This window comes from Haliotis rufescens, unplaced genomic scaffold (assembly GCF_023055435.1).
Source record: "Haliotis rufescens isolate VD_foot unplaced genomic scaffold, xgHalRufe1.0.p SCAF_9, whole genome shotgun sequence".
Taxonomy (NCBI): Eukaryota; Metazoa; Mollusca; class Gastropoda; order Lepetellida; family Haliotidae; genus Haliotis; species Haliotis rufescens.
Genome location: NW_025964383.1, coordinates 31,976,775 through 31,992,388, shown reverse-complemented (window position 1 = coordinate 31,992,388; position 15,614 = coordinate 31,976,775). Strand labels below are relative to the sequence as shown.

The following is a 15,614-nucleotide window of genomic DNA, read 5'->3' as shown; positions in this document are numbered from 1 at the left end:
GTCACAACCTGCTGCCCCTCCACCAAAACATAGACTCATCAAGTGCACAAAATGTTTGTCTGATATACACAATCTCTATGCTGCACTAAATGCAGGTAATTTGGAAATAAAGAGTAACTGATAAAAATGTGGCAAAATAAAAATAATGGAAGGGGTGGAGAAAAAATCTGACCATAACAAAAAAGAATAGTTTCCGACTGAGAACATTGACTCATATGAATTACTATGCACCTAGCTTGATTCTGAGCTGATTCTGCATTTCAGACAGACACTACCCACTGATCATCTACCATAGTATACCTGGCAATGTTATCTACTGTATTCCGTCGCGAGGTCACTCTCGCCCTGATGAGAAACATGGCAACTTGAGTGACATGGCCAAGCAACAAAGAGAGACCATCATGCGACTGTCAGCTCAGAGAGGGTTAATGTGCTACATACAATTCTGTTAACCCCTTGAGTGTTTGGAAATTTCAAAATGTTTATTATCTTACAACTGTCTGTGTAACTGCCCCTCATGTCAGTTAGGTGTCACAATTCAAATACAAAGATTATTCAGGGGAAACAACTCATGTTGCTGGGCACTCGCCTCAATAATCATAAAATATTCACACTCTACATGGCCAAAAGAAATTATTGGAAACATTGCTTGGGCAAGCACATAATTCTGGAATGATTTGATAATGACAAATTCACTGCATAAATTAGTTAAAGTCAATTCTGCAAATTAGACATCTTCAAAAACTTATGATATCTTATCATTGCTGGGGTTAAAAAATCACTTTCATTTTTATTTCACATCCAACTATGTTATCCAAAGCTGACCACAGTTCAATGAAAGTTATCAGATCAAATGACAACTGGATAAATATACATGCACCATTTCAAACACTCAAGGGGTAGCAGTAGGTAACTGTCTGAAATAAATTCAGTTACAAGTGCATTTTGTTAGTAGGTTAATTGTTGAATTACTGTCAATAAAAAGAAAGTTCACATAAAATAATGACATATATTAGACATGGTACTGACATCACCTGTTTCAGTTCTGTCTTAATTCATTGTTAAGTGATTAATTGTCAGTGTCCCAACCAGGTCGTGGCAGAAGTGTCTTAGTGCAGACATAATGCTCAATATCTGAGGCATGTCACAGACATAAAGTTGACATACACAAAAATAAGAAGCATATATGATTTCAATGAGTTAATTTGACTTTATATATCTAAATCAGTTTACATTTCTTCAACATGATTCAAACTTGCAAACAGTGGATCCTGGCAACTTAGGGGACACAACTCTGCATAGTTGTTTCAGCGCTTAGGGCAACTGGGCTAACCATGCCCTTTAGGGTTTTGATCAGATTTTTCCACAAAGAGAATTTTCTTACACCTTCAACAAACCAAAAGTTGACCACTTGTATATTTCAATCAGCAATAAATTTACAAGGACTTTAAGCCATTGATTATACATTTAGATAAAGGCCTTGTAGTTTGTTGCATATTACCTCACTCAGCAGATTCCAGCTATATCATGTCTGTCTGTAAACAATCGAGTCTGGACCAGACAATGAAGCATCGATCTACGCAATAGGGAAACGATAAACATGCATTGGGGTCTGACACAAAGGTCACGAACTGAAATACTCGTGTATTTCGGATGGGTGATAACATGCTGACAGACCAATAAAAAGGAAACCAAAAGGATCCAAAACAGCTGATTTGGAATAGGCAGGGGGGCTTTCAAGATCACTTTTAACCCTATTCAGATGGGGTTGTTCTATGGCTAAGAAATTCAAAATACATAGCTTGCATGTATCATGTCTATATGCAGGTCTGTATGTATCATGTATCATATGGAAGGCCAAGTATCATGAACCATCAGAATTTTGGTGTATCATTTCACCCTCAGACACCAAGTGCTCGTCTGCCTGGATGAGACACTGACAGATGCAACAAGAATCAAACAACGGACGTCATCAGGGCCTTCATTTGTGCATGATGCAGCAGGCAAACATGGTTCTAGCTATTGCAACAGGTACATTCGGATGTCACATGGTAAAGAAACTATAGATAAACCTGTATAGACCTAACAACTATAGTCTGTTGGCATACCACACACCTAGCTATAGCAACAGGTACATTCGGATGTCACATGGTAAAGAAACTATAGATAAACCTGTATGGAACTAACAACTATAGTCTGTTGGCATACCACAACCTGTATAGACCTAACAACTATAGTCTGTTGGCATACCACACACCTAGCTATAGCAACAGGTACATTCGGATGTCACATGGTAAAGAAACTATAGATAAACCTGTATAGACCTAACAACTATAGTCTGTTGGCATAACCACACACCTAGCTATAGCAACAGGTACATTCGGATGTCACATGGTAAAGAAACTATAGATAAACCTGTATAGACCTAACAACTATAGTCTGTTGGCATACCACACACCTAGCTATAGCAACAGGTACATTCGGATGTCACATGGTAAAGAAACTATAGATAAACCTGTATAGACCTAACAACTATAGTCTGTTGGCATACCACACACCTAGCTATAGCAACAGGTACATTCGGATGTCACATGGTAAAGAAACTATAGATAAACCTGTATAGACCTAACAACTATAGTCTGTTGGCATACCACACACCTAGCTATAGCAACAGGTACATTCGGATGTCACATGGTAAAGAAACTATAGATAAACCTGTATAGACCTAACAACTATAGTCTGTTGGCATACCACACACCTAGCTATAGCAACAGGTACATTCGGATGTCACATGTTAAAGAAACTATAGATAAACCTGTATAGACCTAACAACTATAGTCTGTTGGCGTAACTACACACCTAGCTATAGTAAAAGGTACATTCGGATGTCACATGTTAAAGAAAGTAAAGATACCTGTATAGAACTAACAACTATAGTCTGTTGGCGTAACCACACACCTAGCTATAGTAAAATGTACATTCAGATGTCACATGGTAAAGAAACTATAGATAAACCTGTATAGACCTAACAACTATAGTCTGTTGGCGTAACCACACACCAGACACCATGACAAGATCGTCAAAAAGTCAGAGTTTAGTTTTACACTATTTTCGGCAATACGCTTGCATGCCGTGGTGGGGAACACTTAGAATGGCCTCCACCCCTTGTGTACAGTCAGAAGGGCTTCACACTGCTTGTGGCTATATTCCAGCCATGTCAGGTAGACACAAGACATGGATTTGTACCCATGGGGGAATCAAACTCAGATCCTCGCCAGCATTGTACACAAGTGGGATCTGAACCCGGACCTTCAGGGTGACATGACAATGCTTTGCCCATTAGGCTAACCCAAGGTCCCCTCAAAAGGAATTAATATAATGCATATATAGAGAGAAATATTTTATATATTGTCGAAAGATCTTATCATGGTGTCCAGAGTGGGCATATTCTTCTGTGCACAGAGCAGAATCCAGCAGGAAATCAAAGCCAAAGCATAGCATCTCTATGTCTGGTACATAATTCATGTGTTAACTTTGAATTCCATTTATCCTGAGGCTACTTTTGAATGGAGTGTCATCATGGTCCAGTGGCAGGTCACGGTTTGTCTTTAATTTCTTTACCATATAGCGTTAGTCCACTTGCGCAAAGTGATCACAGTGCTATGACAACTGTAACTCTCATTCCTTGAATCAGACTGACAAATGTCATAGTGATACGATCGGCTTAGGCAAGTGGGCCCTGCAATCTCGGACTCATAAGAACCTTCGTCAGTCTTATCAACCAAATTCTCCCCGAACCAAACAATAAACACTTCCATACAATACATACTTGCTCTCTCCTTTAACTCTTCGAACACCTTCTGGCTTCCGCTGTTCTGCTTGCCGACTTTCCTCCCTCCGATGCTGCTCTTCCCTCAATCGAGTCTCCTCCTTCAACCTCTCTTCTTCCTGTCTGAGAGCTTCTTCCTGGGCACGTGCTTCTTCCACAAGACGTGCTTCTTCTCTCTGTTGTTCTCGTTGTCTTTCTATCACTGCCCTCTGTTCTTCCTGTACTTTGATTGCCGCCCGCCTTCGCTCCTCCTTCTCATCATTTTTCACCTCTTCTTCCTCCTGTTGACGCCGAATTTGTTCTGCAACTTTTTTCCGCCGTTCATAATCTGCTTTCTGTCTGATCAGTTCCTGAAAGCAGAAAACATCTCTGGTGTAATTTGCGACACACTAATCATTAATCAAGATGTGAATTTATCCATTTCATAACAAATCGTACACCGCTATTCCTATGAATACTCACAAATTAGAATAAGAAATTCAAACAGCAACATTTCAGAGTAATCTGTACAAAAAAGTTTAAATGGCAAAAGCCTCCTTACAATTAGTAGTAACATTACACTTTCATTTTGAAGTATATTTAATTGAGAAGATATTTAAAAACACATATTTATTAAAACCTGTGCCATCCAGAACAGTATTTTATATCTAACAATTTGCACTATCAAAGTGTATTTTGATTTGAATGACAAATAATGTTATCTTCTCATTGTTACATTAGATTTTTAAAAACAATTGTTTTATCATGCCTTGTCAGTGAAGCTTGAAGCTGATGCCTTGCTGATGTAGTGCCTTAAGCCATAACATGTACATACCACCTGGAGCAAGACCTCAAGTGATTTCAACAGCAATATTGTTTAGTTGAACATTGAAACTTTCAAACAAGGAAGTGGCAGAATATTTAGCTGTTGCCAACTTTTAATTTTGACATTGCCCTCATCGTCAGCAGTCCAACCATTCCCATCTAACATAATGTATCCAAACCCTGGACCTGATCTGGCTACAGAAAAAGGCCACACATTCTGAAACCTGACAGTTTGTAACATGGATGTGACCATGAGATTGTTTGAATATTGTACTATTGAACAACAAGTAAACCAGAAAATGTTTAGATTTCATTCCAAATTATGAGATCATTTCATTTCATACTACTTGTCAGAAAACTAGTCATATTTTCGAGGTGTTTTTGAATTAATCATGTCTGAAGTTGTACCACCAGTAAGAAACACAAAAAACTTACATATCTACTAATGGCAAAATTTGAAATGTTTGGGATTTTTTACAGAGAAATCTTTGCATTCTCTTTAAATCTAGTAACTCTCAATGTAAGATAGATTTAGTTTACTATTATCATATGGTATTTATTGAAATTGATTAACTTTTACAACACAAATAACCACAGTAATTGTATCATGATCCAAAATACTTCCTTGTTTACAAAAAGGAGATTTCTTGTTTCCTACGACAATCTAGCAAAAAAATGTGGCCAATGTTCGCTTAGCACCCATAACGTTTTAAGAATGTCTTAAAATTCAGTACAATATTTCTTCTGACATTTTTTTCACAACAACTAATCATGTTGGTCAACTTCAGTCAAATAAGAAAGACCACAGAAGCTGAAAACACTTGGTTGGAACTTTTGGTTTCAAAACATAATAATTATTATTTTGAAAAATTTATACTAAAACCATAACATGAAGCATGAGAGGCATGTGCATATAAAAGAAAGAATGACAAACTTAATCATGATTCCAGTTTATCAAAAGCATGTTATTTCAGATCTTCATATCCAAAGAAACTATCCACCTTTTCAAGAAACAAGAAATGTGCTTTACTTAGCATTGTTTGTTCATTATTTTGATTAAGTGCAATTGAAAAAAAGCATTGTTAATGTACATGATAAATGTATAGTGCAAAGTGACAACTAATATTCAAAGTCTACTACAATATCGCTGCAAACATTCAAAGCAACTAAAGAGGCTACCTACTAGAAGCAAGAAATTAAAAAGCAGAAAAAAAAATCCCAAAATTCTTGATTGCTGTCAAACATCACATGAACACGATTCAAGGACAACTTTATTATTAGTCAGTGTTACAAAACAAAATTTGTTGGTAATATGCGAATAAGTTTTCCTGATTTGTTGTCTGTTTAGTAGTATCAATAAACAGCATTACAATAGTCATCTGTAAACATATATCAGTTAATGCAATGTTGAGTTTAGTTTGGTGAGTTAATGTTCATGGGCTTTGGTATTAGTGGCACATCTAGTTAGCTACAACAGTGAATCAGGAGAATCACATCCTCAACACCAGGTGTCATGCAATCAAATCGAACTCAATATCCAGGTTCCCATGCTGACAATACCACCTGACAAGTACCTAATACCATCAGACAAGTACCCTATACCATCAGACAAGTACCCTATACCACCTGGCAAGTACTCTATACCATTAGACATGTACAGTAGCATACCATCAGACAAGTACCCCTAACATCTGGCAAGTACCCAAAACCATCAGACAAGTACCCCTACCATCTGACAAATAGACAATACCATCTGGCAAGTACAGTAGTATACCATCAGACAAGTACCCAATACCATCAGACAAGTACCCAATACCACCTGGCAAGTACTCCATACCATTAGACATGTACAGTAGTATACAATCTGGCAAGTACACCTACCATCTGGCAAGTACCCAATACCACCTGGCAAGTATCCAATACCATCTGACAAGTACTCCTACCATCTGACAAATACCCAATACCATCTGACAAGTACCCAATACCATCTGACAAATATCCCTACCATCTGGCAAGTACCCAATACCATCTGACAAATATCCCTACCATCTGGCAAGTACCCAATACCATCTGACAAGTACACCTACTATCTGGCAAGTACCAAATACCATCTGACAAATACCCAATACCATCTGACAAGTACTCCTACCATCTGACAAGTACCCAATACCATCTGACAAATATCCCTACCATCTGGCAAGTACCCAATACCATCTGACAAGTACACCTACTATCTGGCAAGTACCAAATACCATCTGACAAATACCCAATACCATCTGACAAGTACCCCTACCATCTGGCAAGTACCCAATACCATCTGACAAGTACACCTACCACCTGGCAAGTACCCAATAAAATCTGACAAATACCCAATACCATCTGACAAGTACACCTACCACCTGGCAAGTACCCAATAAAATCTGACAAATACCCAATACCATCTGACAAATATCCCTACCATCTGGCAAGTACCCAATACCATCTGACAAGTACCCCAAACACCTGACAAGTAACAAGGTTGTTGCTTTTCTTACAAAATCCTTATTGATGACTGCATTTTCAGTTCAAGAATTAAAAATCAACATTTTCATACCAAGAACTTGATCCTATTTTACACATACAATGGACTGTAACAATTAAAAACGACGAATGCTGATAAAGAGACACCTCGTTAACTTGGACACTCCCCTTTAGGGGAATACTGCTGGGTGTGTCTATATAGGAATAGGACATTAAGACACACAAATAATTCCTTAATCTGGAAATTTGTTACACTCATTATTCATATCACATCTGTGTACGAAAACAATAGACCTGTCAATGACTTTTTGTCAGATGGTCCGGTTTTCTGTCATGTTGGTAAAAAGTGGGATTTCTTCACTTCACTTTGTCACTCCCACCATTCAAAGTACCTCCTTTTTATACATTTGATATATCTTGAATTACCCTCCGATCGCTGGGGCCTGTGACAGGTCTGAACTCTTGTCAAGCTTACAATTACCATCTTGAATGAATGCACACCTGGAAGTACTTCTCCTATAGTCGTACCTACCTCTGCTTATATTACACTTGCTACACCAGAGTTCGGTAACACTATTAACCTTGCTCCCTACCCTACACTTTTTCAAGATGGAAGTAAAAAAATAATCCCTGGCCACTTCCCCCTACTGCTCTTGATCAGATAGATGAATGAACATAGATGAATTTGCAAACTTAACATGAATATAGACCTTTCCCAAATCAAGGGACTACAACACACCAACAACACACAAAATAAAGTTATTTTCTTTGGCCTTACTAAATCACCCCCAGAATCGCCTTCTTAACCCAAAACTTCAATGTTACATGATGCAGTTAATTGTAAACATTGGGACTGAAATATTGCATCTGACTCACAACTTCCTTCACATGATTAAATTTATTTGAATCATAAATTTCCCCCAAACCAGCTCTGACCAGAGATGATACACACTTCTGTGTGTCAGAAACAAACAGGTATAGCAACCCCTCGCTATCATGTGAATCAGAGATTGTGTGCAATTCAAAGTTGTTCTAGTGCTTGAGAAGGTGCACAATGTCACGTCAGATAGGGAAATTGAAGTCAAACAATGTTATGACATGAATACCAATGGGATGGGATACACTCTGTCACCCCTATGAATAATACATTCAGGTGGATCATTTTTCACAATCTTTAAGTTATCCATTGTGGATACCTTAATAAATAACAAAATCTGCTTTTGACAAACTGATTTTCAAGCATCTTGAAATCTGCTTCAAGTGGATTTCGGTAGATACATCATCCACCCCATAACAAACCTTTTCACATAATTATAAGGATGATGGTTTGTTTAACTTATAGGGTGCTCTTACTGAATTGTACAACCAAGTCCTACCTTATCACAAAACAGAATGAAAAAAAGGAACAATATTATCATAATATTCCTCAAGCACCATAACATACTTGCTCTTTGATAAGGTATCATGCTGTGGTGTTACAAATAGAACTTAGACAGCATACATGAAAATAATGTCATTAATGTGAATACCCATACAAAATTATATATTTTAAAACCTAATTTTACATGTCTTTACATAAACAAAATACAAATTAAACGAAAATAAGTGTTGTAAGTAAATTGATGGATGAGTGAGTGAGTGAGTATGGTTTTACGCCGCTTTTAGCATTATTATTAGCAATATCACGGCGGCGGACACCAGAAATGGGCTTCACACATTGTACCCATGTCGGGAATCGAACCCGGGTCTTCGGCGTGACGAGCGAACGCTTTAACCACTAGGCTACCCGACCGCCCCTAAATTGATGGATGAAACCCTACATGACTGAGATGTAGCTGTAGAGAATGACATCACAGTAAGTGAACCATGGTTCCCCTTCCACAAAACGATCTTAGCGCTCAAGTAGGGAGTTACGATCACCTTTGTGCTACGATGATAGTAGCCTATGTTTAAGTAGAGAGTTACAATCACCTTAGCACTGACGATCGTAAGCTTATGTTCAAGTAGGGGGTTACAATCACCTTAGCACTACAATGATCGTAAGCTTATGTTGAAGTAGCAGCATTAGAAACTGGCATTAGTCCTATAGTCCTTGCCAAACTGCCCAATAGTTAAGGTATCATAAGGACTAGTAGAAATTTGCAATTTTTAAGGGGTTTGGCTATATAATATCATTATAAGGACTAGTGGACTATAAATGTAAGTTTCTACCACTGAGTAGGGGATTACAATCACTTTCCTAAGCCGATGTTTAAGTAGGGAGCGCTAAGATCGCCTTGTGTAACGAGACCAAGACACTTAACCCCTATGCAGTGCTGCGATCGTGGCATTAGGTGAATTAGAGGAGTATATTGCTATACATAAACTGATGCTGTAGATATTGTAGTTGTAATGATCCTTCGATCGTTATACTGATGTTAAGCGTGGTGCAATTAGCCAGGAGGCTGAGAGAGAGGGGAGAGAGTAAAGGAAGTGTAGCCAAGTTAGGAGGTAAGCCAATCAGTCCAATCCATCTTGACACATCTATCTTTCCAACTATATTCGTAACTATGGGAACTAACCCTGGTAAACTCATCTTCCAGGGCCGTCGACGAAAGGGGCGGGGGAACTGGGAGGATCATGCTCTGACTGTCGGAGTCGGAGCCTGGCGAGAGGTGGGGAGGGGGTGGGGGGAGGTCGAGGGCCTCCGTGTGTTCTATGGTTGGTTTACGATAAGCTTCTTGGGTGAATCTTCGCTGGAGGTCCATTTCTCGTCCGTGCCTCTGTTCCTTGACAGCCTCCCCGGCCTTAAGGGCAAGAGAATTGGCTTCATCGATGTCTATTGGAACCTGTACAGAGGCGCAGGGAGAAACCAACATGCTCACATTAAACAAAATGGTCAAAGACAAACGGAAGCAACTACAGCAAAAAGACCCTCAAAAGTACCAACTTTGTATCCTTTCAACAAAAATAGTAAATTCAGCACAGGCACTGTTTCATCAATAAATGTCAACCAAATCAGCCTTGACCAGAGATGATAAACACTTCTGAGTGTCAGAAACAAACAGGTTATAGTAAACCTTCACTTCATCTGAGAACCCAAAACAACCTTCAAGTCCCAATTTAGTTATCTTTTATTTGTTATCCTGAAAAGATACAAATGCTGGTAGTTCCTCAGGGAACATTAACAAAGAACAGTGCTTAGGAGCATACTACAATAATATATCATGCATCTATACAGAGTCACCTATGTACTAAGATACAATATTTATAATGAGAGGCTTAAAATGTACCAAAGGCATCTTCCAAAGATACTTTAAACGTAAAATTCCTTAAAGACATATCAGAATAAGATACAATATTATTTCAATTGCACAGGACAGATTTTTTTTACCAGATTTCACTTTAAAAACAATCATTTAAGTAGCTTTAGTAATCAAAGCAAACCAAAATAAAATTCAATTTCCATTCCATTATTTTCAGCATTTGGGAAAATGAAAATAGAAACAATTTGAAAAAGTTAGTTTGACTGGTAATATATAAGTTGGCAGTCTGTGCCTGGATTCTAGCCTGAAGTCCAGTCAAGTACCGGTAATATTTTCTGCCAGGCAAATTAACATTGCAGTTGAAGGCCAACTGCCTTTGTAGAAATTTTTCAGTACATGATCTCAAATTACAACTTGGTAATGACTGCATTGTGAGGGTCGCTGAGTTTGGCACAGACTAAGATGAGGAATTCAGCGAAATAATGTGTGCAAGAATGGACATGGATTGTTAAGAACATTCAAGGGTTAGTGCTATTAATACCACAAAGACAATGGAAGATGCATTTGGTTACAGCAAACAAATCAAAATCAAACAAATAAACAACACTATAAATTCTGTCATTATCAATAAGAAGATTTAGTAATTGAAGAAATATCAAAATTTAATTCAAATTGTAATGTCATACACAACACTCGAATTGGGGTGAAGCGGTGAAGTTAGGTAATAAAATTGAAATATCACACCCAAAAGAAGTGTAGCAAAGATTTAATGTAAGGGAGGCAACTCAAACTTCCAGATTGACAAAGCCCTATAAGATTTGTATCACATTTATTTGGATATTCTCATTATCCTACTCATATTTGCCAAAGAGACAGGAATAGAGTATCATGCCAGCATAGTACATCTTGAAGTAGGGACAGTTATCTACAGGATATATGGACGCGTATACAGAGAGGTGGCAGCATGGATGGGGGAAGCTCCCATCTTATCTTCATGCCTCTAAAATAGTCATATGCCACAGAGAAAGAAGAGATTTGGAAAATATTGGGCTATTTTCAGCAGGTCTAGCAGAGATCATGGGAAAAAAACAATTTAATCATAAAACCTGCAGCTTTATAATCTTTGAGTGGAGTGTTCACATAGAAAATAATTGCAGATCTTATTGCTTCAAAAAACATTTTCTTTAATAACTGGCATATTTCAACAAATTTAGAAAATCACAGACTTCTTAAAATCTTGGTTAACAACAAAAACATCTAAAAGCAGTTCTTAGGACACATGCATATGTAAATATTCAAATAGTGCAGAAATGAGAAAAGGCGGCATCATTTCTCACTCCTCCACTGGGCAACAATGTGAGCCAATCAGCTGACCATGATGCCATATATGGCAGTCACATGACCTACCTCTGAGGGTGACCACCCACACTTTTCCAGACTATCCGTGGTGCTGTAGCCAGAGTCAGCGCTGAGGACTGTGTGCCTCTTCCACCGAGACTCAGGACTTTCCAGCAACATATTGCGAAGTTCATCTGATGTTCTGGAGTTAAAAAAGTCAGTTTTAAATTTTATAGTGGCAGTAGTTGAATCGTACATACCAAACACCAAAGATACATGACATGCAAGATTCATATCGAATAAGCTGATGGGATAATAGTAGCTTGATTAGTGTTAGAAGTCCAACTCGTACATATCAAGTGTTTGTTTGATGTTTCATGTCACACTCAGTAATATTCCACTTCAATGATAGCCACAATGAAACAAATACCAGGTAAAACAGAAATCTGACAGGTGTTATATCATTTCAAGATGTGAGTTTTGATCCAAATTTAATCCAGCGCCATCAAATCTACAGGTAGCATAGCTCTTACTGTTGAGGTGGCAATGACTTCCTGGCAAGTTTCTTCATATCCATGTCATTAAGGATTCCTCGTTTCCGGTCTTCCTTAATTGCTTCGATCTGTAAAAACTTCATGATGTGCTGTCGGCCTCTCGTACAGATCTGGAGGATACGGTCATAGTTACACATGTGATACAAGTCATATTAACCATATAACTCCTACAATGTTAACCAGCAGTGAGCAGGTGACATAGCATAATGTGCTGTCGGCCTCTCGTACAGATCTGGAGGATACAGTCATAGTTACACATGTGATACAAGTCATATTAACCATACAACTCCTACAATGTTAACCAGCAGTGAGCAGGTGACATAGCATAATGTGCTGTCGGCCTCTCGTACAGATCTGGAGGATACAGTCATAGTTACACATGTGATACAAGTCATATTAACCATACAACTCCTACAATGTTAACCAGCAGTGAGCAGGTGACACAGCATACAATGCTACACAAAAAGATTCCATACAATTCCCCAAAGTGTCAGCCTCTCATTTGGTGTGATAACCGATAGAAACATGAGATATTTATGCCAACATGGTACATTTGAATACCCCTCGAGAACCTATATCACCCAACTGTTTCTTAACACATCTCATCATGATATTGTTGTGTGTGAAAGACTGATTGCAATCTCAGACCATCCTGCAATATGTGAGCAAGATGGGTTTAATGCAGTCTTATAATAGTAGACAGTAGGGCTGCAACGAATACACTATGTGGCAATTATGATTCGTATCACGAATATAGGGTAACGAATACGATTACATACACAACCAGCCTGGGCAGTGAACTCCCGGGTTAAGAACATATGTACATCCTATAAGTCTACAAAGTCTACAAAGTGGCAATACTTACATGTGCGGGAGGTAGGGACAAGGGATTATGGTCCAGGACCATTTCTTCTAAGGATTCTATTTTCCGAAAGACTGTGGGAATTTTATCTATTCTGTTACTCGAAAAGTCTAACTTCCTGAGGTTTAATTTACAAATTTCTGAAAAGAAAAGAAAAGAAAAGTCAACATGACAATAGTGAGTATTTACTATGTGAGTAAATAAATAGTTTTTGCTTTCATATCAACAAACAGTACATGTTCTTTATAACAACCTTATTACTTCTGTTTTCTTACAATGAAACACTGTATCAGAGAGAAAAAAGTATTTAATATCAAAACGCATGAAACATTCTATCTACATTTTCAAACCATTCATTAAATCTAAAATCTATCGGGCAACAACACACTGATCACTAATGTGAAATGAACTGAACATTTTCATATACAAACAATGTTTACACTTTGAGAAGTAATATCTGCAAAATACACAAAATATAAGCCACTGAATAAGTTGATTGATCAGTTGAAACCATTACCCAAGAAATGATGAAGCCCCGGGGCCATTCAACCACAAGTCACAGTGAAGGAAATCATGCTACTGCAAGGTAATGAAGCTCACCTGGAGGCAGCTCAACGAGCAAGTTTCTGCGAACATTGAGACACCTGAGAGAACCGAGGTCACCTATCTGGCCCGGGAGATGCGAGATCTCATTGCAACTCACGTCCTGCAACAAACAAGATACATCACAGTCAATTTTCTAAATGAGGAATAGCCCTTCGACCGTGGCAAGTAAAACATGTGAAAGGGCTGGTCAAAAACAGAAGGTCATGAGCTGTAGAATAGTTTTAATGTTCCAAGTGACAAAGAGTTTCGGGGTTCATTTCCTACCTGCTGTGACCTTGAAAATGGGGTCAAGGTCACCAAATCTGACAGGTGTATGCGGTGTCTGTATATACACTATAGTTCCAAATATGAAGACAATCCAGCGATTAGTTCTTGAGATATCGCGGCAACACCGTTTTCCAACTCCAAAAGCAGATTTGCCTGCTGTGACCTTGAAAATGGGGTCAAGGTCACCAAAACCGACTGGTGTCTGCGGTGTCTGTATATACACCATAGTTCCAAATATGAAGACAATCCAGTGTTTAGTTCTTGAGATATCGCGGCAACACCGTTTTCCAACTCTAAAAGCAGATTTGTCTGCTGTGACCTTGAAAATGGGATCAAGGTCACCAAAACCGACTGGTGTCTGCGGAGTCTGTATATACACCATAGTTCCAAATATGAAGACAACCCAGTGTTTAGTTCTTGAGATATCGCGGCAACACCGTTTTCCAACTCTAAAAGCAGATTTGTCTGCTGTGACCTTGAAAATGGGATCAAGGTCACCAAAACCGACTGGTGTCTGCGGAGTCTGTATATACACCATAGTTCCAAATATGAAGACAATCCAGTGTTTAGTTCTTGAGATATCGCGGCAACAAACAGGTGGGACGTACGGACGGACGGACGGACGGACGGACGTACGGTCGTGAATACTATATCCCAAGATAATATATCTCAAGATAACAAGCCAACACCTCTGAGGAATAAAAGTCACCATTTAAAATAAAAGGCTTGATTTCTGTGGCAGAGCCTGTTTACTTACCAAGTCCATGAGCTTTTCTAACTTTCCTATTTCTTCTGGCAATGAGACAAGTTTGTTGTTACTGGCTAGTAAAACCTCCAGCGCTTGAAGATGACATAACGTCGGTGGCAAGACAGACAACTGGTTTCGACTAAAACAGAAAATTAATGAAAAATCTGTACTCGAAATATTCCCAAACACTCTGCAACAGAATATCTGATTTTGATCGAATACTGCATGAAATTACACATTTGTAGTAAATCATATAAACAAGTTACATGTAAGTTTGCCCTATGTTCTTAAAGTATTATCACAATTAATAGATTCAGCATAGTTTTGAATCAATGTTATTATTTGCTAAATCTTGACAAAATGTACATTAAATAAAAATATCTGAGGTCAATATGTTAGAATTTGTAATCTTCAGGCAGTGTAGTCAGAGTTGCTTCCCTTGGACCTGATTGCCCATAGATGCTACTTTCCTCTCCACTTATCACAGTCACTACTAATTCCAGTAGCATTCAGCTGAACTGCTACATGTTTGGTTGAATAGTAGTCCCAAGAGGATTATTACTCTTGCCATTTGTCCTGAAGCATTATCAGCACTGATGAATCTCACATAATTGATACGATCTAATGGTTCAAATTTTACAGAGACATCAAGATAATTTATCAGTTAGCCTCAGATTGCACTGAAACCTTTCTCACATATTTACATTCACAAACTGATATTTTCCTATATCTACAACACTCAGTTCACTCCACATTCCAGTTTAGCCTGAGTGGCAGAACAGGCGGGAAGTAGGTTAATTTTCTTCTTTTCCTTGTTAAGACTATCAGTAGCATATCTTCT

At 38.3% G+C, this 15,614-nt stretch overlaps 2 protein-coding genes across 13 annotated transcripts in view; both read right to left on the bottom strand.

The window, feature by feature from the left end:
* Positions 1-15,614, bottom strand: part of LOC124151408 — a 460,916-nt gene that overhangs the window by 346,855 nt on the left and 98,447 nt on the right. The gene's annotated exons all lie outside the window — the stretch shown is intronic.
* The window catches only part of LOC124151409 (DISP complex protein LRCH3-like), a 117,174-nt gene that overhangs the window by 41,307 nt on the left and 60,253 nt on the right, over positions 1-15,614 (bottom strand). For 9 of the 12 annotated variants that reach the window (XM_046523855.2, XM_046523859.2, XM_046523856.2 and 6 more), the window contains exons 3-10: positions 14,783-14,912; positions 13,753-13,858; positions 13,156-13,292; positions 12,270-12,400; positions 11,806-11,938; positions 9,715-9,981; positions 3,830-4,179; positions 301-345 (exon numbers count right to left, since the gene is read on the bottom strand). In XM_046523855.2, the coding sequence (XP_046379811.2) occupies positions 301-345; positions 3,830-4,179; positions 9,715-9,981; positions 11,806-11,938; positions 12,270-12,400; positions 13,156-13,292; positions 13,753-13,858; positions 14,783-14,912 (1,299 nt within the window). The remainder of the gene's footprint in view (positions 1-300; positions 346-3,829; positions 4,180-9,714; positions 9,982-11,805; positions 11,939-12,269; positions 12,401-13,155; positions 13,293-13,752; positions 13,859-14,782; positions 14,913-15,614) is intronic. The other 3 variants (XM_046523858.2, XM_046523864.2, XM_046523865.2) reach the window with 2 other exon arrangements.